This window comes from Littorina saxatilis, linkage group LG11 (assembly GCF_037325665.1).
Source record: "Littorina saxatilis isolate snail1 linkage group LG11, US_GU_Lsax_2.0, whole genome shotgun sequence".
NCBI classification, from domain to species: Eukaryota; Metazoa; Mollusca; class Gastropoda; order Littorinimorpha; family Littorinidae; genus Littorina; species Littorina saxatilis.
The window spans coordinates 42,659,044-42,684,172 of record NC_090255.1 but is presented as its reverse complement, the minus strand read 5'-3'; the positions used below and the strand labels follow the sequence as shown (position 1 = coordinate 42,684,172).

The 25,129-nt window shown below is 41.2% G+C and overlaps 2 protein-coding genes and 1 long non-coding RNA gene across 4 annotated transcripts in view; 1 reads left to right on the top strand and 2 right to left on the bottom strand.

Moving 5' to 3' along the window:
* LOC138980528 (uncharacterized) overlaps positions 1 to 25,129 on the top strand; it is a 321,773-nt gene that overhangs the window by 135,113 nt on the left and 161,531 nt on the right. The window lies entirely within an intron of this gene.
* Positions 5,746 to 14,333, bottom strand: LOC138980538 (uncharacterized). Its single transcript, XR_011460370.1, has 2 exons — positions 9,463 to 14,333; positions 5,746 to 9,168 (listed from the first exon to the last, which is right to left on the bottom strand). It is a non-coding gene; the product is annotated as an uncharacterized lncRNA (long non-coding RNA).
* LOC138980530 (phosphatidylserine synthase 1-like) overlaps positions 15,733 to 25,129 on the bottom strand; it is a 52,598-nt gene continuing 43,201 nt past the window's right edge. Inside the window, exons 10-13 of the mRNA XM_070353422.1 lie at positions 24,747 to 24,812; positions 23,638 to 23,737; positions 23,121 to 23,186; positions 15,733 to 16,644 (exon numbers count right to left, since the gene is read on the bottom strand). Coding sequence (XP_070209523.1) covers positions 16,486 to 16,644; positions 23,121 to 23,186; positions 23,638 to 23,737; positions 24,747 to 24,812 — 391 coding nt within the window. The 3' untranslated portion in view covers positions 15,733 to 16,485. The remainder of the gene's footprint in view (positions 16,645 to 23,120; positions 23,187 to 23,637; positions 23,738 to 24,746; positions 24,813 to 25,129) is intronic.

The following is a 25,129-nucleotide window of genomic DNA, read 5'->3' as shown; positions in this document are numbered from 1 at the left end:
CACAGACATTAACACACAACGGAACAGGAACAAAAACAGTAACTATTTTGACAAAACCACTGATAATTAATTCAGGGAAGAAGTGGGTTATCAACACTGACGGTTATAGCAACATGTGTCTTCCCCCTCACTTGTTGGACACGTACGTTGCAGTGTTAAACGCTACATGAACACAGTGTAGTGACCAGAACAATAGTGGACCTTGACCAGACGATGTTTTAATATCATTTGAAAACAATGCATGCAGGGCTCCTCAAACTGTGCGCCCCTGTATTCTGCATGCACTGAAAGTCCCCCCCCCCCCCCCCTGTATTCTGCATGCACTAAAAGTCCCCCCCCCCCCCCACCCCCATAAAGTACCAGAAATTCGTGAAAGGGGTCCTGCGACAGCCTTAACCTGATAAGCGCGGGTTCTGGGGCTCACTATACATATCTGTTACTGTGCGAAATATTGATAATGATTTCAGATGTTCTGCCAGATCTGTACCTATACAAATAAAATGTACCATCCAATCACTCATTTTACCATCATATTTAATCTCAGAGAAGTTTCAAAAGAGCTCCAGCGATGATGAGTTGAAAGGAATGTGCCCCCGGAACGCAAGATTAAACCAGCTGATCATCAGATACTAAAAGTTCCACTGAGGGGTTCAAAGAACCCTTATACATTAAACATTAAAGTGTGGAGTCCTTGGGGTCCCAGGACCAGGCATGGGAATTGAAAATTGTAAAAAAGGCGGAAAATTTATAACTGAAGACGCGAAGCGTCAAGTCGACGGCGCAAAGCGCCTAGCCTTACTAGGGGGGTCCGGGGGCATGCCCCCCCGGAAAAAAATTTTCTCCAAAGAACCCAGATGGTGCAATCTGGTGTCATCTGAGCTCCAAGTTTGCCATTAAATTCTGTTTTTAGAATCAGAGTTTTTAGTACAAAAATGTACCAAATTTTGCTTACATGTATTATATATGGTTTAAATTTGTAAAAAAAATGTATCTGTTGAGACAAACAGGAAAATGTAACTTGTAACACAATCTGTGCAATCTGGTTTACTTTCAAACATAATAGTTCAATAACTGAGGCGGGCGGTAGCAGTGCGTGAACAAAGTACGGAAAGTTTTCGCGGGCTTTTGCGCAAAGGCCAAAGTAACCGGTGCTTTTTTTGTGTGCCTCCCCCCTTTATTTTTTCGGCGGACACTTTTGCATTTTCGGCGGAACAAAAAAAAAAAATCGGCGGAAATCCGCCATTCGGCGGACAATTCCCATGCCTGCAGGACCCCCCAGGTGCAGCGTCTGTGGGGAGCCCTGACATTACTCATATTCTCATTCACCAAAAGGTAATAAAATACACAAACATGACAATAATCATCAAAGTTATGCACATTCAACAAAAATCATGACAATATTAATCAAAATTAGACACATTCAACAAAAACCATAACAATAATAATCAAAGTTATTCACATTCAACAAAAACCATGACAATAATGATCAAAGTTATGCACATTCAACAACAAGAAGGGCAAAGCCCATACGACTCGCATGCTTTACACATTTTTCCTACCAAAATACATGTGACCTTGACCCAAGGTCAAGGTCATCCAAGGTCATGCAACACAAAGCTGTTAATTCAAGACATAGGAAGTACAATGGTACTTATTGGCTCTTTCTACCATGAGATATGGTCACTTTTAGTGGTTCACTACCTTATTTTGGTCACATTTCATAAGGGTCAAAGTGACCTTGACCTTGATCATATGTGACCGAATGTGTCTCATGATGAAAGCATAACATGTGCCCCACATAATTTTTAAGTTTGAAACAGTTATCTTCCATAGTTCAGGGTCAAGGTCACTTCAAAATATGTATACAATCCAACTTTGAAGAGCTCCTGTGACCTTGACCTTGAAGCAAGGTAAACCAAACTGGTATCAAAAGATGGGGCTTACTTTGCCCTATATATCATTTATAGTTGAGGTATTGAATCTCAAAAACTTCAGAGAAAATGGGAAAAATATGAAAAATAGCTGTTTTTTAGGCAACATTTATGGCCCCTGCGACCTTGACCTTGAAGCAAGGTCAAGATGCTATGTATGTTTTTTGGGGCCTTGTCATCATACACCATCTTGCCAAATTTGGTACTGATAGACTGAATAGTGTCCAAGAAATATCCAACGTTAAAGTTTTCCGGACGGACGGACGTCCGGACGGACGACTCGGGTGAGTACATAGACTCACTTTTGCTTCGCATGTGAGTCAAAAACCATGACAATAATGATCAAAGTTATGCACATTCAACAAAAACCATATAATGATCAAAGTTATGCACATTCAACAAAAACCATGACAATAATGATCAAAGTTATGCACATTAAAAAAAACCATGACAGTGATAATGAAATTAGACACATTCAACAAAAACCATGACAATAATAATCTAAGTTATTGACATTCAACAAAAGTAGTTTTTTTGTGCTATCTTGGATGTGATGCCCCTCCGATAAGAGGACACCTCCCAAGATAGGACACCTCTCTTGTCCCTTAGTCTATTATTTTCACCAAAGTATACCTGTCATGACAGGCCACCTGCAATGTAGGGACACTTGGCTGCAGGTCCCAAGGGTGTCCTGTCATCACGGGTACCACTGTATGCACATACAACAAGAGTAGTCGGATACAAAGGATCAGTGCACAGTCTGACCTAGTCGGATACAAAGGATCAGTGCACAGTCACCTCTTCACTGATGTTACAATAAAATACATGTTAGAAACGGCAGGCTCACTGATTCAGCAGCAACGAATGAAACCACTGACACAAACCAAATAAAGTGACAGCAACCCACAGAGTAGAAAGAATAGCTGAAGAAACTTACAGCCTAGTAGTGAACATTCAGCAAAGTCACAACTCCATGAAAGGTCTGCCTTCACCTTCCTCTGCTGACCATTTTGTAAAATCACCCTACGTCTGTTGAGGCTTTGAAATGGGGTTTGAGCATCCTCCTACTTACACACATACCACGAATCTTCAGCCTAGCTGTTTCCTGCATGTGCAGAGTTGAATTTGTTTTATCACTGTCAATCACTGTCAATTAGCATAATTAATTCAGCAACTAATTCTCACTCTGCACATGAAGATTGGGATTGGGGGCGGTGTGTGTGTGTAGAATTGGGCACCTGCTAAGACAATCAGCGCCAAGTATGACCAGACAGGCCCTGACATGGAACCCCCTTGTGAAGAGAAAGAGGGGCTGACCTAGGGCTGGATCTAGGTGGGATTTCCTGGGTTCCGGAATCCCCCCTCCCTTACCCAGCAAATGCACATTTTTCCCCAAACAGAAACCCAACATTTCAACAGCATCTGGGGGACAAGGCCCCGACGACATACTCCCTGCCTGGCCAGCCCCTGTACCCCTACCTTTTTGTGGAAGCCCCTCCCTCTCACACACTCGGTCCAGCCCTGCTACCTGTACGCCAGGAGTGAGGGATTAAGTTAAGCACAGAAAGCAGACATTGATTGTGTGCGGCTTTGTTGTATGTCATTTTGCTGAATAAAATTGTTTAAACCAAAGCAGGCAGACTGTTGGTGTGGGTAAGTGTGTAAGGATGCTCTTCTCCCATGTAAATCCCACACACATCTAGGGTGGTTTACATGATCCATAATGTCAGACACAGGAAGGATGTTGGTACAGTGAGGTAAACACACGTACAGGCTTCTAGAGGAACATAAACACTCAAAGAGAAATAATGATACACACCATCACAACTATGTTTCACGTAGTGGACTCCGGTAAAAGGAATGTTACCTACGTCATTAATAGTTCACCACAACATTGTTTAAAAACCCAGTTATTCAACCTATTATTTCAATTGCATTCACGGCCAAAAAATAATTGATTTGACTCATTTCCATTGCATTCACGACAACAACAAAAAGGGATTCGATCTATTGTTTGTTTGTTTATTTGTTGCTTAACGTCCAGCCGACTACGCAGAGCCATATCAGGACGAGGAAGGGGGGGACGAAGGGGGCCACTTGTCAAGCGATTCCTGTTTACAAATGCACTAACCCATTACTTGTGTCCCAGCAGGCTTTAGTAAAACTAAATTAATACCTACTGGAAGATTACCAGTTTCCAGTATGTTAAAATAGGCTTAACCTATCTACTGCTGGACTTACATCAGAACACTAACAGATTAAACTATACATGAATCGCGAGACAAGCGGCAAGAGAAGAGATTTTTGGAAAAAATACAGGTGAATGAGCAAGAAGGCAGAAAAAAGAAAAGAATTCATGAAGAAAAAGAGAGCATGACAGGAAAGAGGAACCAAAAATCTACCTAACAGCAAACTAGAAAGCTCCTGCGGTTCCAAAAACAGGAGGGGCCTTTAATTTCATAACCGCAGTGCCCCACTGCGGGAGATTCGATCTATTTCCATTGCATTCACCACCACAACAAAAAGTTATTCTACCTATTTCCGTTGCATTCACCACAAAAATGTTTGATAAAACCAGTGACTCAACAGACTTCCATTGCAAATAAATGTTAAAATCTGTCAAAATTCCACATGGCCTGACAGGTATTAATTTTGGTGTGTGAACAACGAGACCATTACTGATTGACAATGAGAACACTTTCTTTGTTCAAGTAAAATGCATTTCATATGACTTCTACATGGTAAGAATGGACAAAGTAATAGCTAAAACAATTTTGACATCGGAACTAGACCTAAGCCTTCCCTTGTCTCAAAGTCAAAAACGCGTCAGAAGTTGGTGCACATACAAATTCAACAGATTCGTTCATTTTTCGACACCAAATATGCAGTCTGTTCATTTTCCCCTTAACAACAAAACATTCTATTTTCAATAGAAACTTAATTTGCCTTGCCCTTAACAACAAAACATTCTATTTTCAAGAGAAACTTAATTTCTCTTGCCCTTAACAACCAAACATTCTATTTTCAAGAGAAACTTAATTTCCCTTGCCCTTAACAACAAAACATTCTATTTTCAAGAGAAACTTAATTTCCCTTACCTACCGGTCCCAGATAGCCCTATAGGTTGTGAGGACGATAAAAAACAATATCCAATCCCTCGACTTCACTGCCGTTTCGTACTTTCTTTCTTTCTTTCTTTATTTGGTGTTTAACGTGGTTTTCAACCGTTCAAGGTTATATCGCGACGGGGAAAGGGGGGAGATGGGATAGAGCCACTTGTTAATTGTTTCTTGTTCACAAAAGCACTACCGTACTTTCCGGGTGACAAGGCGCTTCGTTATCTAAGACGCACCCCCTTCTTTTAAAAAAAAATTGTAATCCAGTCACCCATTGGACGCAGGGGGCCGATAGGGCGCACCAAAATGACCCAGTTTTTGCCATGAGAGGTGGTTCCCCTGTCATATCTGAGAGAGGAAACACTTCCTGCATCGGGGTCAGTGACCGGTCAGTGACCGACTTTAACTGAGTGAAAATATGTGTGCTCTGTGTGTGCGGCCAGATCAAAGGCATTGTGATAGCTGGGTGGCCTTGTTAAAAGACACGACCTTCTTCCCAGGGGTCAATGACCCAGTTTTTGCCATTAGAGGTGGTTCCCCTGTCATATCTGAGAGAGGAAACACTTCCTGCATCGGGGTCAGTGACCGAGTTTAACAGAGTGGAAATCTGTGTGTGCGGCCAGATCAAAGGCAGGGCAGGACCTAGTAGCTGAAACATGCATTATCACAAGTTGTTTGACTGGTACTCAAGCGGTCTCTTTGATTTTTTTCGTATTTCATACACGGATTAGGCGCTTCGTTATACAAGACGCAGGGGTCGAACTCGAGGAAAAAAGTCGCGCCTTATGACCCGGAAAGTACGGTAATCAAAAAATTGCTCCAGGGGCTTGCAACATAGTACAATATATGACCTTACTGGGAGAATGCAAGTTTCCAGTACAAAGGACTTAACATTTCTTACATACTGCTCGACTAAAATCTTTACAAACATTGACTATATTCTATACAAGAAACACTTAACAAGGGTAAAAGGAGAAACAGAATCCGGTAGAGTCGCCTCTTACGACATGCTGGGGAGCATCGGGTAAATTCTTCCCCCTAACCCGCGGGGGGAGCCGTTTCGTACGCAGATGAACAGAGGAAGGTAGGGCAAACAGAAAATGGTTACGGTTTTCTGGATAAATGAAACAAATGGTTATATATTATTATATTGTATTCATGCTGCCGTTCACTGATATATCAGGTAGCACAGTATAACTGAACTCTTGGTGTCAATCAAAACGGGTATTCACAGAATACAACACGCACAATATAGAAGATAAGATTACTGGCAAACAAGTACTGGCATATGAAGATAAGATTAGTGGCAAACAGTACTGGCATATGAAGATATATTGTGCCACAACTATGCAGTGCAGCGATATATTGTATGAGACAAACAAAGAAATGTGTACATTCCACCTCACCTGAAAACATCAAAGAAATAAAGAAGAAGAACATTGCACCAGAAAAAAGGACACAAAATCTTTGGTATAAAATTGTTCACAAAACTTTAGAAACGAAGGAGAAAATGACAATTCTTTGGCAAACAAATCATACAAGGAAAATGTAACTACAGTGGTACAACCTCATAACCACCATGCACCTCTCTGATCACACCGCACCTCTGAACAAACAGTCATCCCCTTGTTCCTAAAGCTTTCCTATCATCTCAGGACACCTCTGCATAAGAACACGTACATTCCCTCAATATCCCATGGACCTTTCAATTAACCAAAGCAACTCAATCTGATGAAAGGGTTACAGTAATCAAACCCGGGAACCCCAGTTTTGCGCTTGGAGAATTCTCAAACAATCTAGGTGTATTTTCAGAAAATGAGCGTACTCCACACAGCGTTTCAACATCCATGATTAAAACATGTTTCACAATATGCGCCTGTCGCACCGTCACTTAACTGTACCAATACATTTAAAACAAATGCTTCTTTCAATGTTCACTGACACAAACTGTCATCATGTGTCAAAATACTGGATCAGCTTCGGGATGCGCTTGTGAAGAAAAGTAGTCTAGTTATTTTTCTTGTCATATTTGTTTTCTCCACTGACCGTAATCTAGACAATCATGCGTACAAAATACGGCAAAATCGTATGGGTTCCCAGGTCTGTGTAATGTACAGACACCGAACATGTCCACTCATGACAGGAATTGAGTCAAACTTTTCTGTACAACCTCCTGCCAGAAAGACCAAATGTAGAAGATGGTTTTTAATAGGTGCAGGTCGCTATGGAAACGTGAATGAGACAGAAAAAAACACTCATCAGGGATCTTTATGGGTGTTGGTAATGGGCAGGTGATGGCAACTCGAGAGGTGGTGACAAGGGCAGGTTGACTGTACCACTGTATGGAAAACAAAGAATGACGATAAAGAAAGAAAACATTCACATCCAGGTTTGTGACAAAAACAGACATGAACATTTTATATCTTTCTTTGTTTGGTGTTTAACGTCGTTTTCAACTGCATGTTTCTTTTTCTTGTTTGTACACAAGCATTGAGGATGCCTGTCTGAGACAAAACTCAAGGAAGACAACCCATTTTGAGGATGGGGGAAAAACAGAGCAAAACTGGCCATACATATAACATGAAGGGTGAACACCGGTAAAAGTACTTTACAATCCAACTCCATCCCTATCCCAGACCGGTACAGCGGAACCCCCTTTTAGGAACTTCAAAAATTGAGGGACAGTCTTAAAATGGAGGTAAATTTAAGGCTATGAACAGAAAGTCTGAGAAAACAAATAAGGTCTTAAAAGGGAGAGTCTTAAATTGGGGGGCCTTAAAAGGGGGGGGGGGGGGTTTCACTGTACCAATGTTTAAAGACCTCTTAAAATCTGATCCATTTAGGACTTAAAAGAGAGCGAGTCTTAAAATGGAGGTAAATTTAGTGACACTATGAATAAAACTTATGAGAAAATGAGGTCTTATTGTAGAGAAAGTCTGATAATGGGGGAGGGGGGTCTTAGAACTGAATTCCACTGTACCTGCCGTTATAATCCTCTCCCACAACCTTCTGCGATCATTTCAAATTTACCCCAGACTCGCACACACACACACACACTTCTCTTCTTTGGTCAGACCATAGGCGGAGGTCAGACCTGATCCAATTATGCACTCAGTTTATGTATGTGATGCAAACGTGCACACACTCATGGACTGTACAGCCTCTTTGGTCAAACCGCATCCACTTGTACTCTCACTTCAAACACACACACACACACACACACACACACACACACACATTGGCGTTGCACCTTCCCCTGTACGAGGTATAAAAGTGAGTTTGGTCGTGCACCCCCTTTGACTAGACATGGTGTTCACAGGACAACATTTCATTGTTTCTCACTGCAATAAATGTACACAAAATGCTAGGAATCCTAACAAACTTCAATTGTTTCTCACTGCAATAAATGTACAAAAACCGCTAGCAATCCTAACACATACAGGTGATCTACAAAGCAGAACAACAACATTAGTATTCTGAGAGCTCACGTCTACCTTGGGTCCATTTGTTTCATACATTTATAATCACACGTACATCACTAATATGTGTGCTTGCTGCTGCTTACAAATCACCATTTTGAGCGCTCACAGAAAATTGATGGAGTATCTCCATAATTCAAAATGCCATACGGTCAAAGCTGTCACATTAGACCCCCCCCCCCCCCAACAGTGTAAGTTAGGTGTTTGTACAACAGAGGAGAAGGACTAAATAAAATCAATCCTGTGTACAGTCTCACTGTCTTGGCATTTTCACTATTAATCAGTGGGCACATCTCCACAGGACAAGTTACCGTCATAGTCTGAACTAATTGCACAACACAGCAAACGCAGAACACTTGTAAAACAGACTTACAACCTGTAGTTGACCACACAAATAAGCAGTGCCAGGCCAGTATTCTGGTTAGCACTCCTTGATATGAACTGTTGACAGGACACTAAGGCGAGATCATTGTTCAATCACCCACAACTCACAGTACAGACAATTTGCAACCAATGCGCCCAGTAAAATACTTTAAAATCTCAAAAGAGAACATTGTACATTTCAATTTTGATAACATTCTGTTACGGGGATAAGTTTGAAAGGTTTGTGTCTTATTCATTAATTCATTAATTCATACACGCCTAGTCATTGAACTACCAGCCCTCACACAGCACCCATCCTACCCAGTCATTGAACTACCAGCCCTCACACAGCACCCATCCTACCCAGTCATTGAACTACCAGCCCTCACACAGCACCCATCCTACCCAGTCATTGAACTACCAGCCCTCACACAGCACCCATCCTACCCAGTCATTGAACTACCAGCCCTCACACAGCACCCATCCTACCCAGTCATTGAACTACCAGCCCTCACACAGCACCCATCCTACCCAGTCATTGAACTACCAGCCCTCACACAGCACCCATCCTACCCAGTCATTGAACTACCAGCCCTCACACAGCACCCATCCAACTTAGTTGTGTTTGTGTGTACGGTGGAACCTGCCCTAGCGACCACCACTTGAGAACGGCCACCTGTCCAAAACCACCACCCCAAAGGGTCCTCACCTCAAAGGGTCCAGGCTTTTTCTCTCTATAATTCCCCTTTCCATAACGGCCACCTGTCCAAAACCACCACCCCAAAGGGTCCTCACCTCAAAGGGTCCAGGCTTTTTCTCTCTATAATATTAATTCCCCTTTCCATAACGGCCACCTGTCCAAAACCACCACCCCAAAGGGTCCTCACCTCAAAGGGTCCAGGCTTTTTCTCTCTATAATTCCCCTTTCCATAACGGCCACCTGTCCAAACCCACCACCCCAAAGGTCCTCACCTCAAAGGGTCCAGGCTTTTTCTCTCTATAATTCCCCTTTCCATAACGGCCACCTGTCCAAAACCACCACCCCAAAGGGTCCTCACCTCAAAGGGTCCAGGCTTTTTCTCTCTATAATTCCCCTTTCCATAACGGCCACCTGTCCAAAACCACCACCCCAAAGGGTCCTCACCTCAAAGGGTCCAGGCTTTTTCTCTCTATAATTCCCCTTTCCATAACGGCCACCTGTCCAAAACCACCACCCCAAAGGGTCCTCACCTCAAAGGGTCCAGGCTTTTTCTCTCTATAATTCCCCTTTCCATAACGGCCACCTGTCCAAAACCACCACCCCAAAGGGTCCTCACCTCAAAGGGTCCAGGCTTTTTCTCTCTATAATTCCCCTTTCCATAACGGCCACCTGTCCAAAACCACCACCCCAAAGGTCCTCACCTCAAAGGGTCCAGGCTTTTTCTCTCTATAATTCCCCTTTCCATAACGGCCACCTGTCCAAACCCACCACCCCAAAGGGTCCTCACCTCAAAGGGTCCAGGCTTTTTCTCTCTATAATTCCCCTTTCCATAACGGCCACCTGTCCAAAACCACCACCCCAAAGGGTCCTCACCTCAAAGGGTCCAGGCTTTTTCTCTCTATAATTCCCCTTTCCATAACGGCCACCTGTCCAAAACCACCACCCCAAAGGGTCCTCACCTCAAAGGGTCCAGGCTTTTTCTCTCTATAATTCCCCTTTCCATAACGGCCACCTGTCCAAAACCACCACCCCAAAGGGTCCTCACCTCAAAGGGTCCAGGCTTTTTCTCTCTATAATTCCCCTTTCCATAACGGCCACCTGTCCAAAACCACCACCCCAAAGGGTCCTCACCTCAAAGGGTCCAGGCTTTTTCTCTCTATAATTCCCCTTTCCATAACGGCCACCTGTCCAAAACCACCACCCCAAAGGGTCCTCACCTCAAAGGGTCCAGGCTTTTTCTCTCTATAATTCCCCTTTCCATAACGGCCACCTGTCTGCAAAGACCACTGTTGGTTGGTCCCTTAGGTCGCTATAGAAAGGTTCCACTGTATCTCTTTGTTCAGGTGTCAATGCAGAAACATATTTTCTGTGTGAGCATTATACTGTCCAGAGAACTATCAATGTGGACTGGCGAAATGACAAAGATGTCAACAAAATCTGATTGTCTAGATCCAACAATGACGATAATCTTATGTGATACTGAGAAACATTGGCTCAGAAAAAATGGTGATCTTCATGGCATTTGGGTTGATTGCAGATTATCCATACTTGCAGAACAAACAAGTCTGATGTATAAATTAACACTAACCATAAGGTACAACCTGTCAAATCACGCGAATATCTTTGCATTCTGAGACATTTGGGTGTATCATTAACAAAAACAAAAGTCAAACAAAACCATACTTCTTCTTCTTCAGCGTTCCAGAATTTGTCTGGTTACGTCACTACGTGTGAGCTCGTTTGCCCATTTGGGTTCCCCACACTATACTCTGAGAGCATAGTCAGCTTCACTCCGCTTTCGTTGAGTAGGCATGCTGGGTATTTTCGTGTTTCCATAACCCACCGAACTCTGACATGGATTACAGGATCTTTTCCGTGCGCACTTGGTCTTGTGCTTGCGTGTACACACAAAGGGGGTTAAGTCACTAGCAGGTCTGCACATAAGTTGACCTGGGAGATTGGAAAAATCTTCACTCTTAACCCACCAGGCCGGAGGCCGACGTCTTACCACCACGCCACTGCGCCATACACTGCAGTGAAAGACGCACACTCATTTTCATAGCACACTGGTATTCACTTTTAAAACCTTGACAAATCTGACAAATGCAGGTCTTAAAAAGGAGGGAGTCTTAAAATGCAGGTACGAACATTGACACAAGTTATGAACAGAAAATGTGAACAAGCAAGGTCTTGACAGGGGGAAGTCTTACATTTCTCACTCTTTCTGCTCGTCACATCGCTAAATTTACCTCCATTTTACGCCTCCCACTCACTATTTTCTCAGGTGATCAAAAGGTATTTAAAGTGGGGAACAACTGCAGCAACAAAGCCCTTCACTTTCATCAAACTCAACCATCTATCTGAATACATACACAGACACAACCTACCTACAGCACAGTGCAATGAACATGTCATTTTCAAAGTAAAACACGCATGTAAGTTAGTACATCAATTTTAGTGATTGTACAAAACGTAACAGAAGTCCACAAATCTACAGTAAACGACACAGACCACTGGTTTCGTTTCTTGGAGTTGATGGTAGATAATGAACAGTATATCAACCCATACTAAATCAAATCTTGCGTGTGTTTCTACACAGACAGCGACAATGAATACTTATTTCATTTCATCCATGCAGAGATGCGATACAGTCATGTATAAATTCGTTTAGCTCATTCAGTTATATTCAAAAATAGTTTTTCATTGCATTAAAATGACACAATATACCACCATACAATATGTTAACATACACCACTTAACACTTGTTTTAAAAATGAGTATGATTTATGTACAGTCTGGTTTCAGGTCAGCTGTCCAAGATCAGCTGTTTGGTTTTGGTCCTTGCCAAGAAAACGGCTAACAGCTGGAATATATATGGCGTGAAGTGCTCACACAATGCTCGGCTCGCTTTATCTCCTCAATTCCACCTCCACTCGCAGACAAACCAGAGAAAAGAACACACACACACACACACACACATAGGCACACCCGCGCACACACATACACACACACTCACTCACACACGCGCACACACTCTCTCTCTGTCGACATGTCCCTAGTGATCAGCCTAAACTTTTGAGCAAAGGATTGACTTCAAAACTTCTCTGATCAGTGACAATGAACTAATTGATACCAAAAACTCTGTTTTTAACATTGGTTAAGAAAAGAAGAAAACAAGTCCCGTAAGGCGAAAATACAATATTTAGTCAAGTAGCTGTCGAACTCACAGAATGAAACTGAACGCAATGCCATTTTACTCGTAGCATCGTCAGCCCACCGCTCATGGCAAAGGCAGTGAAATTGACAAGAGCGGGGTAGTAGTTGCGCTAAGAAGGATAGCACGCTTTTCTGTACCTCTCTTTGTTTTAACTTTCTGAGCGTGTTTTTAATCCAAACATATCATATCTATATGTTTTTGGAATCAGGAGCCGACAAGGAATAAGATGAAAGTGTTTTTAAATTGATTTGGACAATTTAATTTTGATAATAATTTTTATATATTTAATTTTCAGAGCTTGTTTTTAATCCGAATATAATATATTTATATGTTTTTGGAATCAGCAAATGATGGAAAATAAGATAAACATAAATTTGGATCGTTTTATAAATTTTTATTTTTTTTTTACAATTTTCCGATTTTTAATGACCAAAGTCATCAATTAATTTTTAAGCCACCACGCTGAAATGCAATACCGAAGTCCGGGCTTCGTCGAAGATTACTTGACCAAAATTTCAACCAATTTGGTTGAAAAATGAGGGTGTGACAGTGCCGCCTCAACTTTCACGAAAAGCCGGATATGACGTCATCAAAGACATTTATCAAAAAAAGGAAAAAAACGTTCGGGGATTTCATACCCAGGAACTCTCATGTCAAATTTCATAAAGATCGGTCCAGTAGTTTAATCTGAATCGCTCTACACACACACACACACACACACACGCACACACGCACACACGCACATACACCACGACCCTCGTTTCGATTCCCCCTCGATGTTAAAATATTTAGTCAAAACTTGACTAAATATAAAAAGTTGCTTGTTGATTTCGGTGCTTCTTATTCTCTCGAGTGCCAGGAGAATAGTTTAACATAACTCTCACTTAGAGCGCTTATGTCCCTTTGTTTAGTTGATATTGTCTAAATTCCCATTGTTCCATACATTCTTTCGGTTCCGTTCTCAATGCTCTCTCTGTCTATCTGAATTATACTCTGTACATGTTAAAAGGACAGGTTGGAAGATTATGCTTTTAGTAACGTTCTGAGTTCGCTTTATTTATTTTTCTCTCTCTTTCAATCTCAGTTATAATCTGTACATGTTAAAAGGACAGTTTGGAAGATCAAGCTATTAACCTAAAACCTTCATCTTTTCGAAATAAAGTGCTGTTGGTTTTTTTCTCTCTCTCTTTTTACATTTAGTCAAATTTTGACTAAATAACATAGAGGGGGAATCCAGACGAGGGTCGTGGTGTATGTGTGTGTGTGTGTGTGTGTGTGTCTGTGTGTGTAGAGCGATTCAGAGTAAACTACTGGACCGACCTTTATGAAATTTTACATGAGAGTTCCTGGTTATGATATCTCCAGACTTTTTTTTTCATTTTTTCGATAAATGTCTTTTATGACGTCATATCCGGCTTTTTGTAAAAGTTGAGGCGGCACTGTCACACCTTCATTTTTCAATCAAATTGATTGAAATTTTGGCCAAGCAATCTTCGACGAAGGCCGGACTTTGGTATTGCATTTCAGCATTGAGGCTTAAAAATTAATTTATGACTTTGGTCATTAAAAATCTGAAAATTGTAATTAAAATTATTCTTTTATAAAACGATCAAAAATTACTTTTATTTTATCCTTCATCATGTTCTCATTCCAAAAACATACAAATATGTTATATTCGGATTAAAAACAAGTTCTGAAAATTAAAAATATAAAAATTATGATTAAAATTAAATTTCCAAAATCGTTTTAAAAACAATTTCATCTTATTCCTTGTCGGTTCCTGATTCCAAAAACATATAGATATGGTATGTTTGGATTAAAAACACGCTCAGAAAGTTAAAACGAAGAGAGGTACAGTAAAGCGTGCTATGCAGCACAGCGCAACTGCTACCGCGCTAAACAGGCTCGTCACTTTCACTGCCTTTTGCACTAGCGGCGGACAACGGTCATTGTGAAAAAATGCAGTGTGTTCAGTTTCATTCTGTGAGTTCCACAGCTTGACTAAATGTAGTAATTTCGCCTTACGCGACTTGTTCTTTATTTCTCTCTTCTTCTTCTTCTTCGTTCATGGGCTGAAACTCCAACGATCACTCATGTTTTTTGCACGAGTGGATTTGTACGTGTATAATCGTTTTTACCCCTCCATTCAGGCAGCATACGCCTATTTCGGGGGATATTTCTCTCCATTTCTTTCCCTTCTTTCGTTCTGTTTCTTCCCCCTTTCTCTCTACCTTTCTCTGCATTAAGCCATGACTAGGCATTGTTCTTTACACTGCATTAAGCCATGACTAGGCATTGTTCTTTACACTGCATTAAGCCATGACTAGGCATTGTTCTTTACACTGCATTAAGCCATGACTAGGCATTGTTCTTTACACTGCATTAAGCCATGACTAGGCATTGTTCTTTACACTGCATTAAGCCATGACTAGGCATTGTTCTTTACACTGCATTAAGCCATGACTAGGCATTGTTCTTTACACTCGGCAGAACAATAATGTACAGGCTTTTTTCAAAGCACACTTTTTACATGTTAAAAAGGTTTTTTTCTCACTATAAATATAATAAATATCGTTTTGACAAACACATCCTTCAAACACACTCTCATTAGTGTGTAAACAACACTAAATATTGATTCTTGAAACAAATAAAATAATAACGAGGCTTCTGATATTGCCCAAATCCATAAATCATACCATGCGCTTTACAATGAAACAGAGTAAATGCCCAAGTACTCAACAATTACCAAAAAAAATTCCCAACAAGAAAACAAAAAGTGGTTTCTAAATGACAAGACTTGTAAGACAGAAGGACACAATTCTGGAGAGAAAAAAAACCAAGAAGAAGAAATGGATAGATTCATTGTTTGTGCTGAAAGGTTTTGGTGTTGAAGAAAGAAAAGGAGGGGAACCCCCCCCCCCCCCCCCCCAAACAAAGTCATATGCCCCCAAATGCTACATCACTGCAAACAATTAATGTATTAATTTCTAGCATCTACGTTCATTACAATCCTCTAGGCAACTTGGAACGTTTGCCAGTACAGTACACCGACCGTCGTTGGAAGGAGAGCTAGATCCTTCCAATTTAAGAAATCCAAAAGCTTCCAATTTCAGACACACCACTTTTTCAAGATGCTGCTTACCTATTTGCTGTTCTCTTCTAGCCTACGGTTCACATCTAAAGTTTGTATCTTCTTTGAGGTTGTGATGCACACCACAGCTGAATTTGTCATCCCAGACAATAACCTTGTCCATGTCTATCTGCGTTACCATCTCCTTTTGAAGACCAGATTTTCTCAATTTCTGGCGCCCTGGGAGGTGGTTTATAGGGAACGACGGTGCAGATCGAAGCAAAGATGTTCATCTATGCTCAATTTGTCATCCCAGACAATAACGTTATCAATGCCTGTCTGTTGGTAATATCATAGATATCCTTCGTTACCTTCTCCTTTTGAAGACCAGTTCTGACTTTGTGGCGGCCTGGCGGCGGCCTGGCGGTGGCGGTTTTGAGGGTAAGCCAGGGGCAGAAAGAAAGAGGAAGCGATGAGCGGGGGAAGCTCTAGTGGTCGCCGGCCATTGACAATAACCTTGTCCATGTCTATCTACGTTACCATCTCCTCTTGATGACCCGATGTTCTCATTTTCTGGTGGCCTTGAGGAAGCGATGCCCGGGGGAAGCTCTAGTGGTTGCCGGCCATTGAGGAGTGTAGGCCCGTACCGTTGGAGAAGGACTGGGAGGTTCGCACTTTGCCGTGCCGCTGGCGGAGAGAGGTGGGCGAGGTCTTGAATCGCCCGTTAGGGATGCGTCTCGCTGGCGACTCCTCCGTGTCTTCGTAGGACTGCAAAGAAAAAGGAACTGATAAGATTTAATAGAGTCCTGGGAGGTTACCCTCATGGAAAAGATGGGTTTGTCATTTTGTGAGTGTGAGTGTGAGTGTGTGTGTGTGTGTGTGTGTGTGTGTGTGTGTGTGTGTGTGTGTGTGTGTGTGTGTAGATCTCAGGGTTTGTCATGTGTGTGGTCTGGTTGACTGTCTGCAGGAAGACTGGACAGACCAACACACAAGTCTGTGGATTTTTCAACCATTGTACAGCTGATAATGGTTCAGCTGGATTGGGTTAGAAAAATACTTTGTGCTGTATGAGACATAAATGTACAATTATCATTATCATTGATATCATAGGACAACTCTAAGTCTAGTCTGGCTATAGTCAACTGCGCAATGTCACTCCAATCGCTCCGCTGAAACATGGTCTGATGGAACCACAGTCAGCCAAAATTGCCGTCCCTTCATTAATTTGTTTGGATAATCTTAATGACACCAAAGAGGTCATTCTTCAAAGACAGCACACTAAGCCTGAAACTAGTTGTCAATGCATTGTGTGCTTGTAAGTTAATGGCACCATTTAAAATTGGTCTTGAAAGTAAAATATCACTCCACAAAACCGACTAGCAGCATCATAAATCCTGACACAAACACAAAAATAAAGGTGAAAGTCACATATAACTTATAAAGTATGATTTCAAACAAACATGTTTTGAGATGAGTTTTTAAAAAAAAAAAAAAAATTTTTTGGGGGGGGGGGGGGGGGGGTGTATTATTTTTTTTTATCGTCTCTTCAGCTGATATCGCTATTCGAGACCGATGCAAGTTTGTTTCTTTCTTCAGTTCACATGGCAAGCTCCATGCTTGAAGCTATTTACTATCAGGTGTATCTTTGTAAAAAGAATTCTAAAACTTCATTACTTTCACATTTGTTTCTTCTTTGTCTCTAAAAATCTTGATCTTTAAAAAGCAATATGGGAGTGGGACTCGACATGAGCAACCAGAGTGACATCTCAGGGTTCGACCAGACCACATTTGACCAAGGTTTTAAGTCCCACTCCAGTGTCTAGGGTCAACCAAACTTGCCCAGAGTGACATCTCAGGGTTCGACCAGACCACATTTGACCAAGGTTTTAAGTCCCACTCCAGTGTATAGGGTCAACCAAACTTGCCCATAAGAAAATAAGAGGACAGGTAAGGCAATAAAATGCTGCAATTTATTGTCAGACTATTTAACCAAATTCCTGTCAGGAACATGAAGTTAAAAAAGCTGCTCAGAGTAGAAAAATTAAGAGATTTTAGTTTAGTGAAAACAGGTTTTTTTAAATGTCAATACATATTCTAAAAGAGGCAAGCAGATTTCATGGTGAACCCCTCCCATTACACTCAAGAGCTGTCTTGGATCATTTCTGCAGACGATGTTGTGGATTACATGACAAGCAAATAGTCCATTCTGGCAGACAGAATACTAGAACAAAGAAACAAACAAAGAAACAAACACACATACAAACAAACACACAGACGCTTGCACGTACCAGCACACATACTCCCAAACAAGGAAGCATGACTCTCACAGTCACAAAACATTTAACTCAAACTTCACACCTGGCAACTAATTCACTGAAACTCGACAATGCTTTTTAGAAGAGCTAGCGTAGTGAGATTACTAGCAAGAATAGGGCCTTTTACACCTGGGCTATTCTAGGCGACCTTGACCTTGGCCCGCTGTGCCTCGGGCAAAGTCAGCCACTTTTGCGCGTTGTTTGAATGGTGGAGCTGTACGATGGTGCACAAACATTGCTGTTATGGCGTGTGTGGAAGTGATTTAAGACACCGTGAGAGATCACACATGGTCGGTGTTGGATGGGTACCGTTTTCCAAACCCTCTAGAGATTTAGAAAAGTGCCGAAAATGGATTAAACTATGTGGAAGAACGATCGAGAGGTTCAACATCGAAAAAGTCAACAAAGACACCTACATTTGCACAAAACACTTCGTCGGGGGGCACTTGAAAATGACATGCTGTTTTTCTTCATAAGTATAAATGGAACAAAAAAGATTGTACCATGCTTTGACTTTATGTGCTGAGAGAGGAAGAAATGGTTTTAATGTAGCTTTTTCATATCCCCATAAACCAAAGTGTGATACTGCAGCTAGTTAGCAAAACAATTTCATTGAAAAACTAGACAGCAAGTGACACATAGTCTACAAACCAATGAACACGAAGGCATTTAAGAAACAGGATCATTCTTTTAATCTTGTCTAAAATTTTGAACATGAATCTCACTGCAAAAACACAATCTAACAGAAGTGGCAGAAAAACAAAACTACTTCAGCATACAAATGGCCCAAAGAATATGGTCTGAAATCAGACAAAAAGCATGACAGCTCGGTGCTTGCAGTTGCATACAACAAGAACACAAAAATGAAAAAAAATGGTCAAACTGAACTATGTGTCGTTCAAAGGAAAAATGGTTTGCCTCAAGGAAAAAGACTTGAGAGACATCACATAACTGTACAAGCTCACAAGAACTATTGGTTGTAATCATGAGTACGACTAGACTGAAATGATAAATAATGTGCATCACAGTACTATTCAAGCACTAAAAAGTGCCTCTCACTAGCTTGTCACCAAATAAACAAAGTAGGTTGTAACAAAATTGCAGATTAATACAAAAAATAGTTCAATCAATAGTATATATATGTGACTTGTCACACCTGACATTAAACTAGTGATTTCCATCACTATCCTTTTCAGGCATTAAAAATAGTTCAAAGCACCTAGCCCCACATAGAAGTAAGAGGCTCATTCACAAGCTAGTTAAAAGCTTTTCATTCTTTTGTTTTTCTCAAAAGAAAATTCATAGTATGACAACAGTATTCACAGCAGGCAGTTTTAAATCATGCAAGGGCATTCTCCAGGTGTGTTCACGAAATACATTGTAATTTTAAACAGAGACAATTTTCAGTTCACGCGTGAAGATGATTTTACTGACCAAGTTTCTCCCCATATATTTCATAACCCTGCAGGTGAAAATGGGAATACCAGCACAGAATGATTGTCAGTGAAAATTTAATACCAACACTTCAAACTACATCACTCATCATAAAACAGAAACTGTGACTCCAGAGTGGATTTAAATGAAAATCAAAAAGTGGAAAAACTCATACTCTGATAATTGACATTGTTGTCCAAGTGTTTCAAACTACATCACTCATCATAACTTGAACAGAAGCTGTGACTTGGATTTAAATGAAAATCAAAACGCGGAAAAACTCATACTCTGATAATTGTGTCCAAGTGTTTTAAACTACATCACTCATCAAAAAACAGAAGCTGTGACTTGGATTTAAATGAAAATCAAAACGCGAAAAAACTCATACTCTGATAATTGTTGTCCAAGTGTTTCAAACTACATCACTCATCATAAAACAGAAGCTGTGACTTGGATTTAAATGAAAATCAAAACGCGGAAAAACTCATACTCTGATAATTGTTGTCCAAGTGTTTCAAACTACATCACTCATCATAAAACAGAAGCTGTGACTTGGATTTAAATGAAAATCAAAACGCGGAAAAACTCATACTCTGATAATTGTTGTCCAAGTGTTTCAAACTACATCACTCATCATAAAACAGAAGCTGTGACTTGGATTTAAATGAAAATCAAAACGCGGAAAAACTCATACTCTAATAATTGTTGTCTAAGTGTTTGTGTGGTAAAAAAAAACAAATGTACCTGATCATGAATGAAATCAGAGCAACCCATATGTTCATTAACCATTCACTGCCACTGGTCCATACGCATACTCTTCAGTTTCAAAAAGGAGATGGGTATTGAAGAGGCAGTGCTACTGTTAGTGATTCAAAGTGCCATACATCCCATCCTAGTGCTGTGAAATGGGGATATATTCAATATTTCATGGAAGCTAACTAATATTTGCATGTATGCATGCAAACATACTGTGACAGTACCAATACAGTAAAAGCATTATTGAGGGTGAACAGCCTGCTTTGCTTGGTTTCAGTGAGGAGTAACAATACTAACAATAACAATATGAATAATAACATGTCTATGTTGTGAAATGTAAGTACTTGCCACCCCCCCCCCCCCCCCCGGACACTGGCAAAATCCCAGCAGAATGTCCCCATCTTCGCTGACGATTATGCACAGTTTATATGAGGAAGTGTGCAGGTAGGTTGTCTGCCTCTGTGTCGGTTTTACCTCCGCGGTGTAGACGAAAAACTTTTCCACTTCTGCACATGTATGTATCTCAAGTTGAGCACATGGCCATAAAAAAGGCGATATATCTTCAAAGGATTTGTAAGTTTTCGCCTTCTTCTGGTCGAAATCGTTCTTTTTCTCAATCAGATAGTTCAGGATGTCAACAACACCGATCCTGGGTGCGTTTGATGGGTCACTTTTTTCTTCGGATGTAAAAGGATCGCGTGGTGGAAATCCGATCTGTCGAAGTTTTTCGGACAGTTTTTCTTGCACGTCCTGTCTTGTAAAATCCGGATCGATCGGTAGTTCCAACTGCTGTGCAGTTTTTACAAGTTGCAGCAGACCATCTCGTCTGTATCCAGTAACAGTATCGACAGCGAGTTTGCCCGTACCCAAGGGGAGTAACTCGAAATGACTCAGCGCGCGGTCAGCTGTAAAAGGCCCTATTGAGGTGCATTTGAAGAGCCAGAAAGATACACACACAGAAAAACTGTCAAGTCTACAGAAAAACTGGTAAGTCAGAAAAGATGAATTTTTTTAAATTTTTTGTGTGCAAAGTGGTGCAAGTTTATAAAGAAAAACCCGCAGTACGGTACTACATCAGAGGAGGTATTAAGATCCAAGAATATTCTGTCAGCAGTACGGTACTACATCAGAGGAGGCATTAAGATCCAAGAATGTTCTGTCAGCAGTACGGTACTACATCAGAGGAGGCATTAAGATCCAAGAATGTTATGTCAGAGAGTAAAAACACACAATTCTTACCACTCAAGCCTGTTTCTCAGCCTGAAATAATATGCTGACCTTTCACAAAGCTGACAACTGTGCTTTCTGATTTTCTCAAAAGGGTGCACAGAAACAACCAAAAATGCAATATTCAAGACACACAAAAAATAAATACACACAAAAACCGAACAACCAAAAATGCAATAATCAAGACAACCACCAAAAAATGCAATTTTCAAGCTGCAAAAAAACAGTGCAAAGTCCATGAGCACAAGCTTCACATCACTAAACAGTGGTTTCTGTACAGAATGCTGTTAAGTTCAAACATCATAGGATGCAGAACTGGCGCTCATGATCGATCTGACACTATTTTTTAACGCACAGGTTTCTTCTGGTACTATTTATTCACTACGTTTCTCAATGCAAATAAGACAACAGAAAGCACACACTGAAACAGGGGAGACAACAACTGAAAGCACACACTGAAACAGGGGAGACAACAACTGGCACACACTGAAACAGGGGAGACAACAACTGAAAGCACACACTGAAACAGGGGAGACAACAACTGGCATACACGCTGTGGAAGAGTTGTATATTTTGAAGGTGAGGTGAGATTTAAACACTCCCATAGCTTCACCATGAACTTATATGACCTCTGTTTTCAAAAGAAAAATTAATCATATTGAGTGTACACTGTCAAAATCCAGTGTCAGCGCGATATCAACACCATTTTTCTAAAAAAAAAAAAAATACACATCAGAGCTCTCACACTGCTGCAATGATTGCTAGGCTGCCGACAAAACAATGGTCTTGTAATTGTATGTTGATCAGGCGATCACATTTGTCTTGTAATTGTATGTTGATCAGGCGATCACATTTGTCTTGTAATTGTATGTTGATCAGGCGATCACATTTGTCTTGTAATTGTATGTTGATCAGGCGATCACATTTGTCTTGTAATTGTATGTTGATCAGGCGATCACATTTGTCTTGTAATTGTATGTTGATCAGGCGATCACATTTGTCTTGTAATTGTATGTTGATCAGGCGATCACATTTGTCTTGTAATTGTATGTTGATCAGGCGATCACATTTGCAAGACAATACAGTGGAACCCCCCTTTTAAGACCTCCAAAAATCTGAGAAAATCTGGTCTTCAAAAGGAGGGAGTCTTAAAATGGGGGTAAATTGACAGAGGATATGAACAGAAAATCCAAAAAACTAAGGTCTTAAAAGGGAGGAAGTCTTAAATTTGGGGGGGGGGGGGGGTGTGTCAAAGGGGGTCTCCACTGTATGCATCTTTTCAATCACCAGCCAGGCGTCAATTATGGCCGTGAGAATGACATCTACATATCTTCAAACAAAGAGTGTCATATCCAGCGGACACTGCTCACAATGCACTGTAATCACAGGTCATTTTTCACCACTAATCTCACGATAATGACCCCTCCCATATTGCCCTCAGGGGCGCAACTCTTCCACAACCCATACAAATGGTGACAGAGTTATTTCCCCACACGGTCTACTCGGGCTTACCTTCCATTTGTTCCATCGCTGAGCAATGAATGCACACAGGTAGATGCACAGGAAACTGCCAAACATCTACAGAATGAAAAAAAGAATATATACAGTAAATTGTTCTTTTTCACAACAAAAATGATATGCACTTTCATGAATAGGCAGGTTACTTCAAAACAAAAAGAAAAGCGATCTGCCATTGTCTACTGGTATTGAGCAATTTTATATGAGACACACAACCCAGAGAATATACATAAACTGCATTTCAGTGCAGACCATGTTTTATGACCCATTTTGTGAATACTACACGGAGAATACTACACGGAGTGGGAAGCAGAAAGGAGTACCAGGACTCACAAAAAGGAGGGAACTGTTGCATGCTTGTCATCATTTATTTAATGTAGCAATCTTTTAGCTTGGTGTAGCAATTGCTCTTAAAACGTAGCATGCAACGCTGAAAGAGTAGCAATTGGCAGCTCTGAAAGAAGGCAGAGAGCAGGTGGCGTTTTACGCAGAGCAGTGACATTGGCCCTACCTGGACGAGAAGCCAGATGAGGACGTTAGTGATGACGGTGTCTTTGAACATCTGGGCGCCGAACTTGATGCTGATGATGGTCTCTGTCAGCGTGATGGCCCTGCAACCACACAGCTACCAGTCACACCTGTTTTACACCTGACATTATCTGCCCTACAACCACACCGCTACCAGTCACACCTGTTTTACACCTGACATTATCTGCCCTGCAACCACACAGCTACCAGTCACACCTGTTTTACACCTGACATTATCTGCCCTGAAACCACACAGCTACCAGTCACACCTGTTTTACACCTGACATTATCTGCCCTGCAACCACACCGCTACAAGTCACACCTGTTTTACACCTGACATTATCTGCCCTGCAACCACACAGCTACCAGTCACACCTGTTTTACACCTGACATTATCTGCCCTGAAACCACACAGCTACATTGATTCACACTTTAATTGTCTTACACCTGACGCTATCTTCTTTTCCTACCGAGTTCATGCAAGTCTATCTATTTCCTTCGCTCTTATTTATACAGACACAGAGCTCGTAGTCACACTTTGATTGTCTTAACGCCTGGCGTTATCTTCTTTTCCTACCGAGTTCATGCAAGTCTATTTATTTCTTTTGCTCTCATGCAGACACAGGGTCAAACATAGTGAAACACCTTGCAATACCATTGCTTCCACTCATCCTTTTTGACCCATTGGGTCCTTTTTCTAATGAATTCAAGTCAATCTCTGTTATTCCTTTTCTCTTTATCATAGTTTACAGACATACAGGAAAATACATAATAAAACCCAGCAGCTTTCATCGGCGATTTCATCACTTTACACACACTAGTCTCTCTTTTCCTCGCGAGTTCAAATCTATCTCTAACCCCCCCCCCCCCCCCCCCCCCCCATTCTGTTTCTATCACTGATGCAGATATGCAGTAAAACACCTACAGCTTCTATCACATTCTTTGGTTTGCACCCAACAGTCCTACTTTTCCACAGAATTCAAGTCTATCTCTATGTTTGAAAATTACTCTCTCATTCATATAAAACACAGTAACACACAAACGCGCGCACACCCACACATACGCATATGCAAGCAGATACACATGACTCACACAAAAACCCAGCACTGTGTTCCAAGTCGTTTGCACCGAGGATCTGTGACATACACATAGTACTGCCTGCACACGGAGAAAGAAAAAATGTCAAGTTATGAAAATCTGAAACAAAAGTGATGAGTGATTGCAATGGTTACCATTTTTTTCAAACCTTAAGTAAACGAGCACATGTATGCACTCACCCACACACACAGAGGCACAAACACACCGAGGCACAAACACACCGAGGCACAAACACACCGAGACACAAACACACCGAGGCACAAACACACCGAGGCACAAAACCACACACACACTCATGCACGCACACACACCCACACACAGAAACACACACACACCCACACACACCGAGGCACAAACACACCGAGGCACAAACACAC